General features: G+C 45.1%; 1 protein-coding gene across 1 annotated transcript in view; it reads right to left on the reverse strand.

Moving 5' to 3' along the window:
* Positions 1-192: 192 nt before the first annotated feature.
* The window catches only part of CAPN6 (calpain 6), a 72,337-nt gene continuing 47,537 nt past the window's right edge, over positions 193-24,992 (reverse strand). Inside the window, exons 9-15 of the mRNA XM_064463367.1 lie at positions 24,179-24,374; positions 20,951-21,073; positions 19,050-19,252; positions 18,258-18,379; positions 9,705-9,841; positions 3,626-8,176; positions 193-877 (exon numbers count right to left, since the gene is read on the reverse strand). Of these exons, the coding sequence (XP_064319437.1) occupies positions 7,994-8,176; positions 9,705-9,841; positions 18,258-18,379; positions 19,050-19,252; positions 20,951-21,073; positions 24,179-24,374 (964 nt within the window). The 3' untranslated portion in view covers positions 193-877; positions 3,626-7,993. The remainder of the gene's footprint in view (positions 878-3,625; positions 8,177-9,704; positions 9,842-18,257; positions 18,380-19,049; positions 19,253-20,950; positions 21,074-24,178; positions 24,375-24,992) is intronic.

Below are 24,992 nucleotides of genomic sequence, written 5' to 3' on the forward strand. Positions count from 1 at the left end.
TGTGTGTGCTCGTAGTGTTGTCCAATGCCACGGGCGTATGATGGCATGAAGCAGGACTGAGCTGCCCCGACCCTGCATTTAGCCTCTGCCACTGGAGCTGCTTGTATGTTGTGCCCGCAGAAGCAGACAGACGGCCTTTCTGCTGCTCCCCAGCCTGCACAAATCCACGGAGTGCTGTGATTTTCCAGTGTGTCGTGTCTCCATTGTTCCATATTTATAAAAAAAACAACACCCCCTCGTGCTGAATCCAGGGAGTTACACAGATGGTGATTTGCCACGCTTCCTGCCCGGAAATCTTTAAAACTGCTTATTGAACACCAGTCACTTCAGCGCTTGTACAAAGCAGTGATAAATCCACTTGGCCACCTGCTCAGAAGTGAAGTGATGCTGGAGTTAGAGGCATGTAGGCAACCTCGACGCCGCTGTACAGGCCGAGTCCGTCATTACCTGCTGCACTGGCTGCATAGCCACGGGCTTAGTGAGTAGATGCTCCATCGCTGAGGGGCTCGCTCCTTTGTGCAAGAGTGTAGGTGACCATATGGCCCCTGCTCCATCGTACCTCCATGCCAGGTCCCGTCTCTCATTCGCACACAGTTTGGTGTCCTGGTGTGAGTCCAGCTACTCGCTACCACCAGTCCTGAGCGCTGCTGAGGCTGTCCTACATCCCGGTCCCCCTCAAATGCTTCCTCCAGCCCAGCGCTCACCCTTTGCAGCTGTGCTCCCGAAGCCCTTGGCTCCCACGCCTTCCTCCTGCGCGGCCGGGGTGATGTGGGGAAGGAGCAGGGTGGCAACGGCAGGCGAGCTGCGGCCGCTCAGTGCGGGGGCTCGCCTGTCCCTGCCAGCGCAGTACGGGCCACACGCTGGCAAAGGGCTGCACCTTGGCCGCAGAAAAGAGACAATTAAATAGCCACGTGTGCTCATACACGTGTGCGTGCAGGAGACGTCTCCTCGTGTAACTGTATACCCCGCTGTTGCCCCAGCTAGCTTTATGTGTGCTAGCCACGTATATATGTAGTGTACTTCCCATTATGTAACTAGCAATTTGTGTATGTATGTGTATATATACACAAGTGGATGAGACCCTGATCTAACTACGTAACACTAGCGCTCTCTATATATGTGCACGTACAGCGAGCAACCAACACATTAGCTATCTATACTACAGTATACAATGTATTTTATAACTGCATAAAATTATGTATACTTGCACCCATATATTTAAAAGAGAAAAAAAGGAAACAACAAAAACTAAAACCCCAAAACACCACATTTATTTCTTATGAATGGCAAGACAGTGATGTCATTATATGATGGTATGTATACTGTGCATGTGTATAAGATAGAGCTAAGGCTTCTATAATACTAATAAAAGTAGACAGTGCAAGACCACATATATAGGGTTATAAAAGGGTCTCACAGAGACCCTTATGTAACTAACACACCAGTCCCTTACATATATACACAAATATATGTCTGTGTCTATTTGGGGGAGGGGGGGAGAGTCTGTCTTAGGTGACTATATAACTCACTCTAGCCCTTAACAGCTCTAAATGATATACAGATACAGTGAAATCTTTATATAACTGAACAGACCAGTCTTACACTCTAGCTATCATCATCTGTAGTATAGCACATATACATAATTTTATAAATATACACGCACATATGAGACCCTTATACTCTGTCCCTAGTGATCTATTTATATACACATTTTTATATGTATACACATAATAATACCCTTAGATGTATATAACACATTCTCTTGCTGTCTATATGCATGATACAGTATATACCACTATAAGTATTTATAGTATAGGCATGTATTTCTATATGCATGTGTACCCCTATATATAGACAGAAACTGGTCTATAACACACTGCAGCTACACTATATGTACTTATACCTGTAGCCGCATAGCAGGAGGGTCAGAGCGCACCCGGCCCCATCACTGAGGGTGTGTATTTATACACATACCTATGTAAAATCCATGGGGGGTGTGGGGGTGTAGCTCTATTAATATATGCACCTACATATTAATTATCTGATATTGGGGTGGGGGACACTGTTACAGTTATGTACTCTGTGTATAATAGTTCTACATTTTTTAAATATATATATATATACACGATATCTGTATATACACAGACCATTGTATAACTATATAATTCTCTCTCCATTGACATACATTTTTATGTATTTTATATATGTATGCATGGAGGCATTTATAGAACTATACGACACACTACAAACATGGTATACATATATAAATACAGTTATAAAATGTGTATATACTATATAAAGAGTGCTAACCAGGGAGCATTATATGGGGGGTTATATGCAAATATAGACATGCAGTATACTATATAATTATTATATTTTTAGATAGCACGTGTGTTATAGAGCTATAGATGTAGCTGTACGCTGTCCTGGAAATAGCTGTGGGGTGCGTGCGCGCATGTGCAAACACACACACGTGCACGCACACTTAACATAAGCTGGTGGCTAGTGTGCAGGTGTCCTATAGCTATAGAAAGGTCTCCAGCGCTATATGTGGGTACATATTGGCGTAGGGGCGGGTGTGGAACAGAGGGAGCAAGCAAGCGCACTGGCTACAACCATGGCACACTGTAGCTCTCACTAGCCACACACCTACTAGTATGTGTATGACCGCATATGCCAGAGAGAGAAAGCTGCATAACCAGCTAAGACACACTTTCTCCCTGGCTACATATATATAAAAAAAAATTAAAAACCCAACTGATAATATAGGTTATCTATTTTTACATAAGTACATACTTGTATGTGCACACATGTACATGCATTTCCCTCCCCCCCAAAAGAAAAACACCTCACGCAAGCCCTGGCCCCTTATATAATGCTCCCTTCTCACCCATCTATATATTATGTAGTACATATTTTTAGATATACAAGATGCTCCTCTACAAACGTTACACACATTACATATTATATCATGTATAGTATAATGTGTGTGCATGCGCAGGTGCACACACAGAGCCCTCATATAATTCTCTCTAGCCATATATATTAAAAGCATATAAACTATATTAAAATATATATTAAAAATAAAAATATTTTATATATACAAGGGGACGGGGAGGGGGAGGAGAGACACTCTTCTGTAACTATGTAAAGCTCCATTTTTATACCTAGATAGGTTTAGATAAGTATATGAACTATTTTAATATCTGTATATGTAATACACTGAAAGCAACTCAAATACATAACTCTGCATTCTATGTATCTCTACAGCAACCCTTATAAAACAATCACCATCCATATGTTTTTAAATAGACTCTATATATGTAGATATAGCTCTCTGTGTGTACATGTAGGTTATAGTCTTTTTATATAGGAAAGATAATGTGTGCAACCTATGTAACTCGTCTCTCTCTTGCGCTCCATGCATGTTTTATATGTATGTGTATACAGAGATATAGAAGAGATGGATTCTTTATAACTGTAATATATGCTCTAGCTACACACATTAACGTATATATGCAGGTCCTTAAATGCCCCCTCTCTAGCCGCCTCTATTATATACTATTTTATATAGCCAGGCTGGTCTATAACACGCTGTAGCTACACTATATATATATTTTTATACCTGTAGCCTCGTGGCAGGAGGGTCAGAGCGCACCCGGGCCCATCTCTGTGGGCGTGTATTTATACACATACCTATGTAAAATCCATGGGGGGGGGGGAAGACCCTCACCCCGTTCCGGCGGGGCTCCCCGCTAACGGCTCCCCCCGCCTCACGGGCAAAATGGCGGCCGCGCCCCCCACAGGGCCGCCGGCGGGACGGCAGCGGGGCGGGGGCGCCCCCTAGCGGCGGCGGCCTCGCGCGGCGCCGGCCCCGGCCGTCGCTGCCGCTCGCGCCACGTGAAGCCGCAGCTCGGCCGCGGACCGCCCCCTCGCAGGTGTCACGCGGGAGCCGCCGCGGGCGCGGGAGCGAGCGGCGGCGCGGCACGTGCTGCGGCTGCTGGCAACACCCGCAACCGCTGGCTGGAAGCCACAGCCCTGGCAGCTCACCGTTGACACCGGGGACCACCCTCTGCACCCCGACCGGTAGGTGATGCTGCGGGAGCCAGGCCATACCCAACCTGCAGCCGTCCTAGCGTGAGAATTCGAACCCGTGAGGATTTATTGAGACAAACAGCAAAAACATGGGTGGAGTGGAGCTCTTCCAGCCCCGACAGCACTGAATTACAACATAAAAAGCCTAACAGGACCCCCGAGACACCTCTGCTGTGCAGCCACGGGCAGGACAAGTCCCCAGACCTGGGGCTTTGTTTGCCTCAGAGTGAGGGACAGTGAAGAAGGCTACAGTACGAGGGAGACCACGAGGAGCTGGGACCGCATCGGGGGAATCCGGGAGCAGCTGTGAAATAAAAGGCAGGCTGGGGGCAGAACTGTTCAGTGAACAGCTGAGATGCTTTTTTTTTTTTTCCTCAAACAAGCTGAAAAACATAATTTGGGGTCATCCCAGAACGATTTCTTTTATCTGAAACCAACTGATCTTTTCAGAAATTTCTTGACACATTTATTTTTTTGTTAACCTTTTATTTAGGTCACTTCATATTGAAAAGTAAAGAAAGGTTGAAATGAAACATTTTCAAACTATTTCCCTCTGGTTTAATTTTTGTGGGGGCAAAACTTTCTGCTGAAGGTGGCCCAAGTGCGTACATAAATGGAATCCCCCCCCAAAAAACCCTGTCATTTTCCCACAAGTTAACATTAATTCTTAAAAAACACTGCCCAGCTCTGCTATCATTTGATCTTAAATTCCTGTGTCTGTGTGAAAAGGCAATCCTCTTACCTGAAACATATCACACCTACCTCCCCTGTAAGCCAAAATCCCAGGGAGCTGGCTTTGCTTTCAGCACGACAAGGTGTACAACGGGAGGAAGAACCCACAGAGCAGGGGGCACCGTCCCGGGCCCGGCTGGGGCGCTCCTGCAGGGAGCAGGCAGCGGAGCAAGCCCCTCTCAAGCTGCTCTTCCCTTGGCTTCACCTGGGATCACTTCCATCTCCCACGTGCCTGGGTGGGAGGAGAAGCCTGAAGCCTCTGTAAATGAGCACAGCCAGTCGTGTTCCCAGGCTGGATCAGCTCCTGCTGATGGGCAAATCCTGCCTGCTCCAACTACTTCCAAAAATCAATAAATGCTGAGGTACAGACAGTCTGCTTGGTCTCAGCATGCCTGCACCTCCCACAGCTACCAGCACTGCACTGCGATACCCTCAGGGCGACGCAGAGAGGGCATCAGAGCTCCATTTCCAGCCTGGCCAGCACTGGTGTTCAAGGCCCCCCTGTCCTCATACCAAGGGGACAAACGGTGGGAATGTCTTGAGCTGATATAACTATCAAGGCCTAAAAATCATCACCTTTATACCCTTCACCCTGACTTCCCTCTTTGTCAGGCTGTACACGACAAAGGACTGCTGGTCGAGCTCCCTTTGCCCCACTGATGCTGGGACCACCCTTACACAGACGCTGAAATGGGATGGCGGTGCTGGGAGCTGGAGGCCAGCGCTGCACGGCTCAAAGGGAACAGCCAAGGGACACCCCCCACCTCCAGCTGGGAGGCGAGATGGCTTTGTGCCCCCAACGAGCTCAGACAAGCTCTCAGGTCAGGCAAATCCTGGGGCGGGGAGGCATAAGACTCTGGTCTCCTGCTGGCTGCCTCAGTTTGCAGAAGGGAGAGCAGCCTGGCTGTGCTGGGTGCTGTCTGAGCGGAACCTTCTTCAGGCTAAACACTGACCTAAATCAATCAGCTGGCCAAGCCAACCCCTCCTTACTGCACCCATCTCATCCGGAACCGCCCCTGGAGAAAGTCTGTCTGAAAAGGGGGTTGGTTTTACAGCATGACCTGTGCTGCTCTGCCTCAGTGTGCTCTCCTGCACGCCTTGCTGCCCTACAAACTGAAGTGCAGGGCTTTAACCATGCTGGAACGCCACCACAGTGCTCCCCACCCACACGGTGAAGGTGTGCCAAGGGGCTGCAGTCCCCCCTCGTGCCATGCTGCTGAGACGCAGCTACCACGGCATAAAATAGCGCGTGAGGAAAAGCGAGGAAAAGCGGTCTTAGTGCAGGGATAGGACAGCCCAGACTGAGCTGCAGTTCCCTGCGTGCTTTGCCTGAGCTCTGGTCTGTATGAGAGAGTTCATGCTTTTTTTTAAAAGATTGCAGTTTACAAACATACCTGAGAGTAAGCAACTCTGGAGCTATGAGTTTACAGAGAATTACACTTGCCTGTGGGGCTGTCAACTGCGTGTAGTTCACATCTGACAAATGCTCTGCATGCAAAATGGCTTGAGCTCAAGCTATTTAAAAAGAAAGCTGGATTTAGGTACTTGGTACATGCAACTAAGCTGATGGCAGTATAATATCATTCATAGCCTTACATTCCAACTCCAACATGTCAGAGAAAGCATTTTTCTACCTCAGCAATGATCCCTTTGGAGCCCTGAGGAGGCTTCAAAACCTTTTGTGAAAACATTAGCTCTACTGAGGGCCATTTTATAAATTATAAAAATTGCACAAAATGGCTGAAGTGGTTATAAGGTACGCAGAAATACAAATTTTCTGGCTGTACACAAGGCACAATAGTCACCCTTTAGCTTCACTTTCAAGAGCAGAACTTGCAACCATGTAAAATCCGTTTCCTAGAGGTCTAACATGGTGAGCCTCTTACACTGCCAGAATCACTGCTCAGCTTGCCAACACAGAAATGGCTGCTGTGAGGAAACCCCGCCGTCGGGCTACGTGCAAAAGTCAAAAAGGAAGTTCGTCCCAGAACCCTGCTTTGAAGGAAATGTGAAACAATACTGGTCCTCCCTTATACCCAAGTTAAACTTCATCAAAGACGTCAGCTCTGTCAGCAATAAACCCACACGAAATTTTGAGAGTGAAACCTGATGCCAGCTGGGGCACAGCACCTTTGTTTTACAAACCCATCCTTGTCATGAGCTAATTTTGTCCTCTTTCAGCCTGGTGCTACCCATCACATCTAACGAAGCAAAAGGAGCCTTATTCCGCTTTTAGCATCGTGTGGATTAAACCCTCCTTAGCAAGGAGGCTCCCATAACAGAATTTGTCCTCTGAGCAAAACCGCAGCTGAATTGTGAGGTGCCCTTCTCTTGGCCAGAGGTATCAACTTGTGAGTCACCAGCTTGAGGTGGAGAACAGAAGAATAAGAAAGTCAAACTGAGAGCCTTTATGTGGGCAAAGCTCTTATTTGCTGTGGTGTTCCACTCAGCACTGCAAGACCCGCCCTTCTATTTTAATGTTGCCCTGGCATGCCTGGTTTTAAGGCTATGACCTATACGACTGAACTCCTTGAGTAATGACATTTTCACCAAGGAACAGAAACATCTGATCTGTAGCAATAACAATGAAATTCATCAAAAATTTTATATGCCTGTATGGGGGCGGGAAAAAATCCAGTCAAAGCTTAAAAAATCCCCCTCCCAAATAGGGCATGGCAGGGGACAAGGGCTAAGCCACATGAATCCACCTTGTGCTTGCCACCCCACCAACCTGCTGGGACGTGACCACGGCAACACAGCCATTCCTGCCTGCATCCAGTCCCGCTGCTGAGAGAGGATGACGATGTGCTGAGAACCTGTGAGAACAGTCACGTGTGCTTCCAGTTTACGTGCTGAGAGCTCCTGAGAGATGCTGCTGGGGAAGATGGTCACGTCTTAACAAGCTTTTCTGCTAATGTTTAGTTTGGCCCCTCTTCTACTGTATTTGCTGCATCATGAACATATATGTGTATAAATATGTATTCTTCCCTCTTTAAAAGCCTCTCTCCCCATTATCCATGATAACGGGGAGGATTAGAGGGCTTTTTCTTTCTAAAGCGATTATGATTATGTGCAACCTTTGCTCCCGAGTCATTCACACAGAAAGCACAGACAAGCCCCCCGCTGCGAGGTGACAGCTCTGTCTGGCTCTGCAGGGCTTTGGTATTCATAGCTCCACGAGGTCATCGCTGGAAAATACCCTGACAGTGATGTGACCTGGCACCTCGGCTGCTTCTCGGCCGCCTCTCCCTTGGAGCTGCAGAGTCTGCTGTTCTCTGGGGTCACTGGGTGAAGCTGCCAGCACTGCCTGTCCGAGGAACTGGTCACACAAGATGTTGCTGTTCCAGACCTAGAGACAAGGGAACAGAAGGAAACCCAGCTGAAGCAGTGCTTCTCTCACACTCCACCTGAAAGGGCTGTGCTGGAGGAGGGTCACCCCCATTAACCCTTTGAAAAAGCAGTGAGGAGGGGGCATACATCTAAATTTAGCTAATTGTTTAGAGAGCATGTGGGAGATTCTGGATTTGCATGCTCATTTACATATACTATGCAAATAAGGAGCTAAATGCAGCTTTTTACTTTCTAGGTCACAGCCTGCCTAGAAGAGGAATAAAAATTACCTATTTGAGCTCATCAGCAGTAAAAACCTACATGCAACCAGCCTGTCTGTGCCACTCTGCCTGCTTGTGCTCACCTCTGCAGTGACTTTAGTGCATTTCCTAGAGCCAGGCCCACACTGCTAGGGCAAGGCACAGCAGCAGCTTTGGCGTCCTTGGACATGTCCTTTGTCACTGCTCAGGATGGGGTTGGGCATATAGCAAGCAGCGACTGAAATGGTGTTAATAGTGGGTTCTGCTGCTAGTCTCAGACACCAGTCTTTGTTTGGCCTGTGAAGTTCATTAGTATCAAACTTTCAGTGACCCTGGAAAAGTCAAAGTGCATACTGTAGAGAGAAATGGGGTGAGGTCCCATGTGTAAATCAAATCTTTACGAAGGATTAGGCAATCCTGCACGTGGCGGGAACACAGACCATGTGCCATCAGCTTTTGTATCAGCTCTCTCTAATCCATAACTGCAGTCTGTGGTTTGGGGATAACATTGCTATCATCCTCCTTCTATTTATAATATTTGTAGAGTACCCCTCTTAGTTCAGAGGAGTACCATGGCACAGGAGTGCTGTGCACAAGTACTGCATTAGGCAGTGAAAAGTCCGAAATATATCCCTTCTTGCAACACAGTGTTATAAAGCTGTTTCTGGCACTTACGTGCAACAGTGAATTGATTCACAGATTCACTGTAAGATCTCCCTACCCTGATGAAGATGACATAGTCCTTAGTATTTGCCTAATACTAAACAACTGTGTGTATCAAACTACAATGCCACTCCACTCTCCAAAGTCTTCCTGGACTGCTTCATCTAAATGCAAAGCTCTGTTTCTCCAGCTAGTGCTGAGGTAGAATGTGGTTTAGTTCCCACAGGGCTGGAATACAAGATTAAAAAACCTCTTTGTTAATAGTAGCCTTAGCTTTGGTTTTATTTCAAACACTGCCTCTGGACAACACTTGGCTTTTCTTTGTCTCTGTTTCTCCAGGTACCAAATGAGGCAAAAGGTAACTGTAAATTCCTTCAAAGCCTTGGAATGAACCTTCTGATCCCTAAGTGCCATCAGCTGCTGTTTTATGGATGAGACCTAGACTAGAGAATCACTAGAACAGCTGAAGAGCTCCAGGCATAGCCCAGTAAGGGGAGCAGAGGTCCTCACACTCCTGTCCTGGCTATCAGTCACGTGAAGGAAGAGTCAGCACACGTCAAGGCCAGTGATGCTGTTGTGACCCCTACCTGCCTTTAGCAGCCCACCCTGCGAGGCTCATCTTACCTGGACAATGATAGGACTGTCGATGTTCTTTCTGTAGAAAATCGCCTGTGTGTCAAAGATGGCACTGGTCGTATCGTGTTGCACAGGGGAGCGCGTGCTTTGGTTCTCGCACTTGATAAGCACGTAGGGATCTGCTCCTAAAACACAGTCAGCAGCACAGCTCTTAGGACACAGAATGGCAGCTGAGACCTGCCCAGAAACCCAGCAGAAGCAATCCCCTCCTGTGCCTGGCAGCACCAGTGCTACGGAGCACAGGCTCAGGGCACCAGAGCACGCCACGTCCACTGCTAGCTGCCCACCACCAGCAGAGGCGAAATACCTCATTCTTGTAACAACTGGGTGCTCCAAGCTGGAAAGCAAGCACCATCTGCTGTGAAACCAGCTCACTCCTAGACTGGGATTGCGATCTTTCCACATTCCCTTGCTGGGTATCCTCCTGGCTCATCTAACAGTCTTCAAAGTGACACTCGAAGCTCCCGGACACCGCTCTCTATGCGAGAGCCAAAATGCATCTGTGCATATGCGACCTGGTATGTAGTTTTGGGTGCCTGGGCCAAAATGGAAGGTAAAAACTGTTCCTTATCCACAATTCCTATGGAGGGCAAGGACAGGAACTGCACAGGACTGCTTTCAGATCATAGAATGCACATCTCAGTGCCCATCTTTAGACTGCCTAGCTTTAAAGTGCTGTCTACGGTATTCTGGTATGAGTATTTGTGTTAGGAGGTAGTTTTCAAGCAGCAGTTTCTCTTCCAGAAAGTAAAATATTGTAAAAATGCAAAAAACATTTTGTAGGAGTGCACTGGTTTCAACGAAGTTTTCTGTGGGAAACTGTCAAAGCAAATCCTCCCCAGTTTCTCATTTAATTCCCATGAACCTGAGACAATATCTTCGGTTCTATCATTTAGAGCGATGTAATTTTAAAGTTTATGTTACCGTGTTTTTATCTATTATAGGTCCTAATTAATGTTTTAAACTACACTTTAATCATACATAACCCACTGAGATTATTCAACATTCTAGAAATGCTTTGTTGTTTTTACACTAAATATTTTTTACTTTGTTATAAATGTTGATATTTTCTTTCCATTCCAACAGGGAGTAAGAACCAATTTGGAAACACCTGTCTTCACCCTCAAACAGAATCAACCATCCCACTTTCTCATTAACCTTTAATTAAACACAGGCACTGCAATTTTTTTGGTGTTTCAACGCAACTATTTCTGTCCATCCCTATTGTTAAGGACAGCATATCTGTTTTTCCACACCTTGCTACTTTTTAGATTTGGATTTTAAATAAACCCACTGAATGTGTGTAAGCGTAAGTCAGACTCACGATCATTTCTTAGACACATTTTGTCACTGTCTACTTGAAAATGCCATCACTGGAATGACAGCCATAAGGCAGCACAATTTTAAGGCAGCTTTCGTTTTTTTAACAATTTATACCCAGGATGATATTCCTCAAACACGTCACTCATTTACAAGAATGGATACCGACATCTCACACAAACAAGCCACGTAGCAGCTACATCCAAAACAGAAGGAGCTGCTTCCACTTACAAGAAAGAACAGATTTTTCCATGCGCTGCACTATGATTGCACCTGGCCAGACATGCGATAGGCCTGTTACCCTGACAACACCTCACACTTTCTATAGCAGGTAGCAATGTATTGGCTTTTCTGATAGGCAATTACTTTCCGTGTCACTGAATGTGTGGATTTAGCTCTGGGGTGTGGGGCGGCACCACGCTGTGTAATCAGTGATGGAAAAGCTCCTCCCCGTGCAAAGAGATTTGGAAAATGGATCTGAATGAAATCGGGTCTTGCATGAAATGGTGTCAACTACTTTAGCCAAAGGCAAAGAGCAAAGCAACATCTGATCATTAACAGTAATTAAGAGATAAAGGGCATAAGAAGGGGTGGGGAAAGGACACAGAGCTTAAAGAGGTAACAGGCATATCTGCTGGAAGAGGGAGCTGTTAATAAAGGGACTTGCTAGGTGAAAGGAAACGAAAGGCTAACAACTGAAAGAGATTCAAATTCTCAGAAAGAGGTAGGAGAAAAGAGGAAGGTAGAATTGGAACATGAAGGATACTGCACAGCACGACCTCAGGATGGCATTGCTGAGTGTCAGTTATATTAGGAGGACTGGCTCCAATTCCAGTACAAAAGAAAGAAATGGGAGAGCTGCACATGTGGGATGAGACAAGGGACGGTCTCAGCTACAGCTGGCCCAGTTCTTTGCAGCTCTGGGCCTGGTTTATTTACAGTACAATGTCAATGCAGAAGGGGCTACGAATGTGGAGAAGCAACATCTTAGTATTTGCCATGAGCTGGGAATGAAAACAACTGGAGCCGCTACTCTGGCAACTGGGCTGGCAGTGGAAGGAGGACTGGGTTCAGCTCTCAGGCACACAAATGACTCAAGCTATGCCTTGAACACCATAATGTGTATAAGCAAGCAACTGTTTCGTCTCTGTCCTATGGCCATGCTGTTCTATTGGGAAGTTGTATGAAAGAACAGTGCAAAGGAAAATGTTGGAAACTGTAAATGCCAGAAACACTTGAACAGTAATGATGTTTCTAAGGCTTAAAGAAACCTATGCACTGTAGACTAAGGCTAACTGTTGGTTTGGGGGTTTTTTGAGATTTGGACTGAGGATCTAACATCCGCATCCTTCAGCAGTCTACCAACCACAAAAGGCTTTCTAGAAAACGTTCCTGAGAAGAAGTTCTCAGAGACATTCCCACTCTTCTCCAGCTAGACCACTCTTACTGCTATATGGAGAGCTACGACAAACTCAGTCCCTGGAAAAGGGCATGGGCCAAACAGAGCAGACAGTACTGAGACACAACCTCTGCCTTGGGAATTACAACAGGTTGTTTTGTGTTTTGCAGCTGAGTCTTTGCTCATGTGATATGTCTCAGCTTCTCCCACGATACAGATAATAAAAGAGAGTCTTTCCATTGGCATCAGTAAATCCTCCCCCCGTTTCTGCTCCATCTTTTTTCTCTGCCCCCCTTCTCATGCTTGGGTATTTACCAGCTGCTTTTTGCCTTTGCCTTCCTTCTCTTTCTCAGACTGCTCCCAAGACAACTGCCATTAAAGGTACCAGATACTCTGCTTACTAGGTAAGTCACATACTGGGGCTTACAATACCTAGTTTAGAAAAGAAGTGATGAAAGGCAATTAAACATGCAAATTCAACTCGGAATTTCAGTGGGAAGACTTGGAAAAGGTGATTTGTTCTCAAAGACAAGCTCTTGGGAAAAAAGTGCGACAGACAGTAGCGAGAGCAATTTTTAAGAGAGACTTGGGAACGAGAGACAGAAAATCTCCAAGCACACAGCGCTTCCGCATCTTGCAAACCTGCCACTGCACTTGGCTCACAGATGGCTGGATCAACTTCAGAACGAGCAAACTCGAAGAGAGGCACTTCCAAGAGAAGCAGCCTGTGTGCATTCAGAACTGAGTCTGGGCAGCTAGATTCATCCACTATGCTTGACAACAGCAAATCATCCGTTATTTTTTCCAGACAGGACAAATGGATCAAAGACAGCAGCAAGGAGGAGCTTTCCAATAAACATTTAAAATAGCAATTAAACAACCTTCTTCTGGCAGGGAGCGGGGTTCTGATGACAACCAGCTCGTGCACCGGGTCGGGCGTGCACTTGCTATGCAATTTTTATTCTCTTCCAGTTTTGTTTAAGTAGTTGCTCAGAAATTTGTGCTAAGCACAACTCTCGGATGACAGTGATGGCCTTATGTGAAGAACAGCGCACTGAAGTCTAAAATCCTTCTATCCACGTTATATCAGAAAAAGGTATCTCTGTTCAGGCTGCTCTTACCTTCAGCAACTGCATACCTGAGTATCAGAGTATAAGGACATCCTGATGGTTTCAGGACAGTTTGTCTCGGAGATGTAATGACGTGTCTCAGTTCTCAGAAGTTTCAGAATGAATCATAACTTCCTCCTTTATCAACAGGTTTTGTCTCTCTATGCTAAGGGATGACAGTGATGAACCGGGCAGGTGGCTGGACAAGGTGGAATACAGCTGACAGATGACAGAGACTGAGCATAAGAAAAGAAGCCGCTTGAGAGCTGAGATGCTGCAGACCAGAAGGTGAAGGTGAAGTCAGGAAAACCCTGGGAAATGCAGTGGGGCTAATCAGATGCAGCAGCTCACACAGAAACGAGTTGCCATCAACCTTCGCACCAGAAAATGAGTAACCTTTGTGTGAGGTCCTATTAGCAGCAGGAAAACACAACCACTTAATCTGCCTATTTTCTACTTGACTAAACATATTGACTGCGCCTAACCTGAAAGGAAACCTCTAATTCTCACTCCCAATGGCAATTGCTGTGTGGCCTCTTCCCTCATCTCACAGTATTGATTAGACAGGAGGCTGCTGTTGACTTTTAAGTCTAGTTCACATCAGGAAATGCTCCAGGAGCACCCGGTAAGGCTGGCATTTCCGTAACTGCCCATGTCACTTGGAGGCCTAAACTCACTTCTGAGAAAGCTGGTCTTTTTCAAATGCCTGGCTGCTATTTCTCCTTGAGATAAGGATGGGAGAGGGTCCATGCGTGGATCCAGAGAAGCCAGAGAGGAGGCGAAAGATGACGACAAGATGCATTCTTTTGTGGCAGTATTAGGAAGCAATCTTAGAATGTGGGATATTTAATGTCCCTGGACACATTACTTTCTAGTGTAAATTTACAATCTAGCCAGGCAGTGTGCTTCAGGGAATTTCTATATCCACTCGTTCAATCTACCAAGAAAATCCCAAATGTGAGAAACATGTACCATACCCAGCTTTTTAAGTTACGAAAAATGGACTCTAGTATCAATCATGAGCTTTGCCAGATTTCCCAAAAAGGTGCCCTTAGAGGGCAGAGTGGCAGTTACGGGCGTTATCCTTGTCATTGCATGGCTTGATTTTATTGTGTAGCACAAATGTCAGCAGTGCACATTTGTTGTTGTTGTTATTATTATTATTGTTGTTGTTGTTATTGTTATTTACACACTATCCCTACTTCATTTGTCTGAAGCTGCTATAAGATGTGGCATTCTGCAACACAGTCTGTGAATGTACGCTGTGAGTTGGAGATACTTACAGGAAAAAAAAAAAGGCTAATACAGAAAGACTCAACCAGGGATTTCACAGCAGAATTCAAGATAATGGGGAAGCTCCTGGAGTGAACTAACTCAGCTCTTCCTCAGTGCTCCCTGAATGGATGAGATTTGGAACTACAGGCTGAAAAGAGACAAAGGCTTTCACTGAAAGCTTTATGTCGATACAAAAGGAAAATATTTTAACTTTTTTGGTGAAGTTAGACAATAAGATTCATTTAGGTTTTGTGTTAAAATCCCCTCAGGTTTTTGGTGAATCTAAAAATGGCATGTTGTTCCACACAGGGAAATGGAAGCACTTCAGAAAAAGAATTGACAATGACAGACTGGGTTTTTTTCAGCCACTTGATGAATTTGATATTAATTCACAAATAGTATCACTTGACCCAATTCTGCATTTTTTTCAGCAGATAAAATAATCAAGCAGAAGTTTTGCTTAGGTTTAAATGGAAAATCTGTGAGTCCATTTCCTAGCCTAGAGACAGTTCTTCCCACAACAGGTGACCTCTTCAGTTCTGTCAGGGTAATCATAAGCCCAACACTGGATGCTGAAATCAAAGTGGAAGATGCTTCAACTCAACATGATCATGTGTGGTGGTACTGAGTCCTGAAGGTATTTGGGCTATGTTGTAGTTAGAATATCTACTACACATTGGTTGTAAGTCCTATCTGTAATATTCCTGAGGATCTGTGTCTCAGTGCACCAAATCCCACAACACTGAGCTGAAGCCTGGTCTTTGGCAGCTGCAGGCAATTGTTTTTAATGATCTTGTCAAGACTGTAATTGGGCTAAGGATTGTGAAATGTTAAGGGTGGAGAATTGACTTTTATTAGCTTACTACAGGGAATGTTAGAGAAAAATGTTTAAGGAATTTTAAAAGAAAAAAAAAACCCCAACCCTTAAAAATGAAAATGTCCTTCACAGGGCAAGAACAAGATATACTGCCTCTTTTCAATGCACTGCTCTGCTACTCTTGTCACATATGGCCCCTTCAGTCTCACCCATCCATCCTGCCTTGCTGAGAACGTGGAGCCATACCACTTGTTTTGACTGAGATGTTTGTGGCCTCTGTCTTTCATGAAAAGTACAAATAAAAATTAACTGAAACAATTTTCTCTCTTCCCTCCAGCATTCCTGTCCCCTGAAGAGGCAATCGGAGTTAACTGTTAGTGGCTTTCATAGTGAAAAGTACATTCAGTCACCACTCAGTGGGTACCAGGAAAAACTATGACAAGGGGACTGGAACAAAACTGTAGCCAGCTGATGGGAGAAATTTTACAGCTGCTTTGTGAGACTGAAGATGAACTGTACTACATGTCTAAGTCTAATGCCTTGTCTACCACAAGAAGTTCATGCACCTGAGCTCCATGTCTTAAACTGAAGAGAGCTGAAGAATTAGTTGCAGCAACCACAGCAGACATTTCAGGAATCTCTTTAGTTTCCTATCCCAATTTCACTGCAGTATCTCTGCTCCTTTGCTTTCTCCCTACTGACCACTCAGTGCTGGATGTGTCTACCTTTTTCTACTGCACTGGTCATGGAAAATGAAGGCTGATAGACAGAAAACAGGAGTAGAAAATGAGGAAGCAAACGACAACTGGACAACTCTCATAATTAATTGCCAACAACAGGTGCCAGAAAGACATTTTAGTGTCCTTTAGGGCACTTCCTTTGATGTATAGAACATAGAATCACAGAATCATTTAGGTTGGAAAAGACCTTTGAGATCATCAAGTCATTGTAAACCTAACACCGCCAAGTCCACCACTAAACGATGTCCCTGAGCACCACGCCTGCACATCCTTTAAATACCTCCAGGGATAGAGACTCCACCACTGCCCTGGGCAGCCTGTGCCAATGCTTGACAACCCTTTTGCTGAAGACATTTTTCCTACTATCCAATCTAAACCTCCCCTGACGCAGCTTGAGGCTGTTTCCTCTCATCCTGTCACTGGTGACCTGGGAGAAGAGACCAACCCCCCCCTCACTCCAGCCCCTCTCAGGCAGCTGCAGAGAGCGAGAAGGGCTCCCCTCAGCCTCCTCTTCTCCAGGCTAAACCCCCCCAGCTCCCCCAGCCACCCCCCAGCACACTTGTGCTCCAGACCCTGCCCCAGCCCCGCTGCCCTTCTCTGGACACGCTCCAGCCCCTCAAGGTCCTTCTTGTCCCGAGGGGCCCAAACCTGAGCCCAGCATTCGAGGTGGGGCCTCACCAGTGCCGAGCACAGGGGCCCCATCCCTCCCTGCCCGGCTCCTGCTGGCCACACCAGTGCTGACACAAGCCCGGGGGCTGGTGGCCTCCTTGGCCACCTGGGCTCTGCTGGCTCATGTTCAGCCGCTGCCAACCAGCACCTCCAGGTCCTTCACTGGGCACTTTCCAGCCACTCTGCCCCAGGTCTGTAGTGTTGCCTGGGGTTGTTGTGACCCAAGGGCAGGACCTGGCACTTGGCCTTGTTGAACCCAATACAGTTGGCCCTGGCCCAACGATCCAACCTGTCCAGGTCCCTCTGCAGAGCCTTCCTGCCCTCACAGAGATCAACACCCCTGCCCAACTCGGTGTCGTCTGTAAACTTACTGAAGGCGCACTTGATTCCCTCATCCAGATCATTGATAAAGATATTGAACAGAACTGGCCCCAAAACTGAGCCCTGGGGAACACCACTTGTGACTGGTCACCAACTGAATTTCACTCCATTCACCACAACTCTCTGGGCAAGGCCATCCAGCCAGTGTTTTACCCAGCAAAGAGTACGCCTGTCCAAGCCATGAGCAGGAGAATGCTGTTGGAAACAGTGTCAAGGCCTTTACTAAAGTCTAGGTAGACAACATCCACAACCTTTCTCTCATCCACTAGGTGGGTCACGCTGTCGCAGAAGGAGATCAGGTTAGTAAAGCAGATACACAGTCCTGTACAATTCATTTAAGCTCTCCCTGTCCTAGTTTATCCAGCTGAAAATGGTTGTCTGAAAAACCAGATTTCCTCTGTGAAGTGCTATTAAGCTTGTGGTAATGAAGAACAAAGTGCTCTGAAGACCTTGAATGACATTGCTGATGTAAGTGTAATACACTACATCAGTCTGTGCGATTCAGCTGTCTCCCTGGATATTTTCCATTTAGAAAACACATAACCCTGAAAGGTGAATTTCTTACTAATCCCCAGAAAAAGCTTCTCAGGAGGGTCTGGCTACTACTGCCCATCTGAACCAGCACAGATGACACATACCTTTTGCTGTTTTGCACCACCTTATTCATCTGATCTCTCCTTTTGATCAGATTTTACGACATGCTGAAAAAATTCCCATAATTCTTCAGTTTGTTTGGGTAAATTCTGACTTATCAACTTACATATCAACTCAGATCATCTTTAGAGGACTGATGAAGCCCCTTCCTCTCTTCCAGGCTCCCTTTACACTTACCGCCTGATCTGTCCTGCTTCTGTAAACCCTCTGCAGAGTGAATTTTGATTTGGGTGACTCTGCGTGGATAGCCACAAAGAAGACTCCAACATGTCATTTTAGGCTTATCTGCCGTCAGCTCCCTGAAAAATCATGGGAAAAGCAATTGAAGCAACGAATGTCAAGTGAACAATCAATGGTTCTGGAAATCTGGCATTTTCAGAACATAAGACTTGTGCTCTTTCTCATCTACTGTTTTGGAAGTTTGTGATACAGAAATGACAGACAAGAAATGAAGCCAGAGCAAAGCAAGGTAACTAAATGCCTGTTATCCTTTGAGTGGCAAACAAACTGGCGGGGTAAAAACCCTTCAAATCATGGGAAATGGTATCAAAGCAAGAAAAATATTCAGTGGGCCTGATTTCACAGAACACTAGTTTTGCCCTTGCAGACAACCACTGGTTTCAAAGGAGATGGTCAAAGAAATAAACAGTATCAACTGTAACTGCAAGCACTAGTGCTCAGCCTTCTGACCTAGAACTGGAGACAACTACAAAAGCCAAACTAAAAGGTTGAAAGACCCAAACTGAATTGTCAGCTAGGTTCCTAAGTAAAGAAGTCCTGACCACAGACAAATCCTAGTGAGCCATCTGGAGATTCTTGGAGGTGACCCTGACCATCATAAGGGCCTAGATCTGGAGTGATATGAGCTAGTGAGTCAGGGATATTTGAGGGCAACTAGGCAACCGTTTCCAAGGAGGTGCAGCCAATGTGGGTAAGGGAAGATCTCAGGTAGCTGTGAGTGCAACGTACCTGAGTTTTGATGGCACATCTGTGAAGAGTCTCAGGATAAACCTTGTAATGATGCCAGGATGATATGTAGTCGGGATAAGGATGTAACGGCCTTGCTTAAGGATCCTCCTCAAGAACACAGTGCGTGTGTTGATATACGGAGATGTGGCCACTCTCTCCTGCACGGTCAGCTTGTGTAGTCGATAGCTTCTGTTATCCTCCACCTACAGCCACAGAGCAGTATACGGATTAATGCAAGGAGAGGTACCAGAGCTAACAGGCAGGATTTTCCCTGCACACCACACAGCCTTTCACAGGCAGAAAAGAAAACATGCAATAAAGGCAAATGGTTTCCCAAACGGTTTTTCACCCACTGAAGCTGTGGCAGAGATAGCCCTGACACGCAACCCAGTGCTCCAAGCACTAGCCCACACAGCCTTCCAAGCAGTGCTGTTCTGCACTTCACTGCATCGTTATACACATGTATACTCTTAAGTGGAGGTGAAAGTTTGGCACTGGCAAAGACGTGCATCCACTAACAGAGACACAATGCTACTGCAGAGTTTTAATACTTTCAGAGAGGCACGCCCATGCCAAAGACTCCACCCGCTGAGCTACGCTGCCATCCTAGATGAAGCTGAGATTCATCTGCCTCCTTTCTCTAGCATGTAGGGAGGGCATTCCATTCTTATATAGCAGGCTCTCAATCCAGATGCACACAGCTGCATTTTCCTTGCCCTTCGCTGAATACAAAAGCTACAGAATAATGGTTTATGTTTTGTTTTAAGCCTTGAAGCTGTGCTTAACTATTAACATGGTCTTCAGGGAACGGATGTTTGCCACAGCACAGTTAAAATACAAACCTATTTCTTAAGCAGCTGCTGCGGGCAAAGACAGCCCTACATTCTTTCCTGGTAGTTCTCTTTTGTCTTCAGATAATTGAGGCCATGGTCTTCCAAAGGCCTTTAGCCATGATAATGAGACTGGTAGGTTAGAACACTTCCGAAACAAAAAAATTATTGAACAGAAATATAGAGCACTGATACTTTCCTGAAGGTGTGATTTTCTTTTCTATGCCTTTCCAAATTAGATATATAGGCAGGAATAAGGCAAGCTAAATTATGCTACTTTCCACAATGACACTTTTCGATGTATGTGCTTAACAGGTGATTGTCAAATGAATAGGCGTGATGCAGATGTCAGCAGCTCTAATTGACTGCTAAAAACTGACTATTTTTTAGGGTAGGGCCATAGACTCAGTGTAGTCCCACTAGTTATAGCAACAGATGATAAGATCCTCAAGTGAAAAAGCAGATGCATAGCTGTTTCTCTTGATTCCCTCCTTCTGATTCTTTCAGATCATATGTTTTAATTTTACTGAAGTTGCACTGGGAGTGCAGTTAAATTACTGTTTGGGATCCCTTTGGTAGCTTTTCACATATGCTCATTTCCTACTCACTACTCCAGTTTTGAAAACACTCTTCACTCTTTTTAGCTACATGGCCAAAGAAAAACTGCAGACTTTCCAAACTCATTCACTTGGCTGTATTTGCTGAGGAAATGGAGGCAAGACACTCCAATGAGAAGGAGAAGAAAAGCCTCAATGTTTCAAGCGTTAATATTGTTTTGTTTTTCTCTTCAAAGCTTGGGGTAGGAAAAGCACTTAAAATTCTTTTGCAATAGGGAAAAAATTACTTATGTTCCTTTAGTTCAAACAGAGTTTGAACTGAACTAAATTCATTTTAGTTCAAATAGTCTAATGCCAGCTCTGGTGACTGTATGCAGTACACATGCAAAGCTCAGGTTGAGAGGAGAGCCAGACCCCACCATGATAATCATGCCTCTATCTGCCAGGGATCTCGTTGCCAGGATGAAGCAGGGCTGCTGAACAAACTGCACCAGGGGTGCAGATGGCTGCCTACCTTCAATATTTCAAAGCCAATTGGGATGCTGTCTCCTTTCCCTTCTTTCTTGTATTTGCGGCGATCCTCCTGTTGTAATGAGACCAACACTTTGTCCTCAGTCTTCTTAACATCAAAGATGTACTAGTAGAAGAGAGAAGAGGGTAAGCTGTTAGAAATGCCTTAGGATACTGAGGCTGAAGCCATCACCAAGGAAATACATGCATACAAAGGAGGCAAATGAAAATACATTTGGGAGTAGGAGGAGAGTTCTCCATATAATACACATTCCCAGCAATTCACAGCTGAAAATTAATACTAATAATAAGGGCCTTTAAACCAAAAGTATCAGACACTGAAACAGGTAATTCACATACAGGACAGCGTGAGACAGTCTTACAAACTAACTGTTGAGGCAGCAGAAGAGAACATCTCCTCTGAAAGCAAAAGGCAAAAGATTAAGTTTAAGGCCCTTTATATAGGGCCTGCACATGAAGAAAACTTCCAAATCTGAGTTAAAAAAAACCCCCAAACCCACAACTTTGTTCCACACCTACAATTTCTATTTAATATAAGAATGACAGGAATGCTAATTTTGCACTTTCTCGGTTTTCCTGAAAGTCTTAGGAATACCCAGTAAAAACAGCTAAGGAGGACTCCTGCATCTTTAACATGCAAATCTTTTATCCAAACTGTTTAAAGTAAACTTGAATCACCTTGGGTTTAAGACCAATCAAAGGAAATTATTTCAAGTTTAGGCAGCAGCTCCCATCTCAATAAATCAGACTTGAATTGCTTATATTATTAGGTAGCACTACCAGACCAGTTCACAAGAAAATATGTTTCAGTAGACAAAAAGGGTCAGGTAGGTGTTTCTTTATACAACAAAGAATTAAACACTGAATTTATACCCCAAACCACTGAAATTCGTTCACTATTGGAGAATCCTTTAAATTTTGTTTCTTTCGTGCATACAGAGGGCAAATCTGTGTTGTCAGAACCACTGGAGGGGAAGAGGACACTATTATGCCAAGTTTAGACATGTGTTCTTCCATCCTCAAAGACCTTTAAATGTGAAGCAAACAAGTAAAAGCATAAAAATGCAGTGGCGCACAGCTGGGTACTATGTGCACCACACATTCTGATTTAAGCCAAAATTCAGTGACGGCATGGAGAGGAATGTCATCAGTGGTTCAATTCTCCCCTCCCTGGTCCTCCAAGAGCTGCTAAAAAGCAAGTCCTCATTGAGCTTTGCTCTGAGGTAGATACTGAGATTGCCTTGGTTACTGTTGTGGAACGATCCCCTGTAATGACTTCACATCCCTCTGTGGTTAGCAGCTCTGCAGAATAAGGCACCATCCCATTTCTCACCCCTGACCCTCGCTGTCTTGGGCAGTGTCACACCCACATGGAGGAAACACCGACCTCTAGCAGAGTTGGCTGAAGCACAGCAGAGTCCGAAAGAAAAATCAATACCTTCCCAAGCCTCTGGGCTTCATTAGTTGTTCATGGTATTTACGGTCCAGATTGGCCTCCTACAGAAATACTGCTTGCTATTCTGGGCTGGCTGTTTTGGGGTATGAATTCAATGCTTCTTTGTACTCTTATTTGTATGCTATATCAACAATCCAGCAAAGAAAGCACAGGACCCTGAAGAGAGTCCTAGGGGTTGTAAAGAGCCTCTGCAGAGATAATCTAAAAAGTGAGATGTAAATATGCAGCAACACCTACTAAGGCACATTTTAATTCTTGTCCCTGTTGAACCATATGCAGTGATCCCTTTTCAGATAGTCTAGAGTGTTCCAGGGCAAATGGAAGTGTGGAAGGGGAACTGTGAGAGTGCAAGAGAGCTCTCTTGTCTGACGAGAGGTTTGCAGCTATGGTGATCTTTGATCTGATTACATTTCAGTTGTCCTAATGGGTAGCAATCTGGAAATCAGCAGGTGGCTATAGGAATACGTTTATACTTGGCTTAAATTCCCTTATTTTAAAGGGACTGGAAGTGTCACAATCCCTCTCGGTACAGATAAACTTCACAGGAGGTCTCAGTGTCAGGCATTTCACTCAGGGAGAACAGAGAGAGATTATCTCTAGACTATAGTAGTATGTGCCACAGTAATTTATAATGGCCCTAAGCTAACCTAAATGTGTTCCAGGGCTGCTATTAAGAGCCTTTTAATCAACTAACCCAGAGATAACACTGGAATAGAAAGAACTTCCATTGCATCGGGCATTGCACTCAACCGTAACGTGTGTATTTTGTTCTCTGTGGCAGCTAAACACTTAAAAATGAGACCCAGACAAGCACTGGGAATACATCCAGAACCATACAGCGTAATATTTGAATAACGTCACCCTCTGGAAATGCACTGACAGAGACAGAGCAGTGAAGAACTGCTGCTCCATCTACACTTAGATGATGGGATGAGCAAGGAGTTTGAGATTCACTCCTAGTCTGAACAGCAAAGGCTGCTTTTCTCCAATATCCAGCTATGAAAATTGAGGGACGCAGACAGAAACCTCCCATACAGATGCAGAGAAGCAGACACAGGAACACCTTTAATTAATCTAAAGTATTCACCATCTAAAGCGGTGAATTACAAAAGAACAGAAAGGTCAGTTTTCAAAGTAATAACTAAAGCAGCAAGTGCCCAGATCTCATTGACAGTAATGGAAGTTTTATGCCTGAATTCACCTGCACTGGGATGAAAACGTACAACACTGACAAGGGCAGCAAGGTGAGAAACAGAGTAAGAATGGATGAAGAGATAAACTGAATAGTTTGGAAGTTACCAGGTAGGTTGAGGCAAGGAAAATTATGTAATGCTGATGAGAGGGTGAGCTTGGGGAAGAGACTAGATACTTTCAGAATCTTAGATTAATGTAAAGGGATCCTAACTAAATACAGTGGACCAAATCCTCAGGCTGTTTAAGGGTATTAAGTGGATGGGAGTCCTGCCTTTCTACAATTGGGAAACTGAAAAGTCCAGGCAGGACTTCACTAACCCTGGTGTCTCTGACTCATCAGCCCCAAACATGATCAGTGCTAAACAAATATCTAAACTCTTCTGAGAAATTTCACAGAAATCACTGAAACATGCAGTGAAGCAGCATATTCCCAGAGGACAGACACTGGCAATGAGATTTCTGTCAAGCAGTCACTGCCAACTCCTAAATACGGCGGGTATTTCAGAAGCCCTAGCTAAAGCGGATGCACTTCAATACATCACAAAATACAGGGATTCCCACCTGGGGATTCTGAAGGAAGGTCTCACTGTTATCAAAGCATCCACCAGAGCGATTTAGCAGGGGCTCTGAATTCTTTGCCCAAGCCCCACGCATCATTTCCTTCTCCCAGGTCTTGTGGATACTGAAGTAGGAGGTATTCACAATCCGGCAGATGTCCACATCAGTGAAATTCTTACACCAGTCTTCAAACGTCATCCTATTCCATGCGATACCAGGAAAGTAATGGTTTATTTAAAAATAAACAGTGATACACAAAGAGCCAAAATAACACACAAAATCTTCCAGTAATTTAAAAGGAGGCATTGCTCAGCTGTCCGGAGGGCAAACTGATTCACTGGAAAGCTCTCCATGTGGAAATACTTGTGAAGCCACAATCACACTATCTTCGCACTTAATTTAGAGAAATACCACCTCAGGGTATTTGGTCAGCTCTGGATTTGTACCGTTGCAGCACCTAAGCCTAAAGGATATGTTGTATCTACCAGGCTGGATTTGATAACATATATTTTGCAAAGGCAAAAGAGATTACGTGGAACCAAAGCACTGTCTACTCCTCATTACTACAGTCCTTATTGTTACATCTGTCCCTGAGCATGACTCAAACCTCTGTACTCTGGGCATAGCTTTTATTTAGCACCATCGCAGTGCTATAGCCTGTGCCTGCTAAAGTGACAGACTAGACTGCAGAGCATTTAAAAAACATTCACCTCCTCTAACAGCTTGGTATCTCTGAACTACCATCACGCCCTGACTTATTAAAGGTCCAGAACCAAACCCTACAGCTGGCTTCCAGTTGCCGGTTCTGACAAAGCCA

Source organism: Phalacrocorax carbo, chromosome 11 (genome assembly GCF_963921805.1).
Source record: "Phalacrocorax carbo chromosome 11, bPhaCar2.1, whole genome shotgun sequence".
NCBI classification, from domain to species: Eukaryota; Metazoa; Chordata; class Aves; order Suliformes; family Phalacrocoracidae; genus Phalacrocorax; species Phalacrocorax carbo.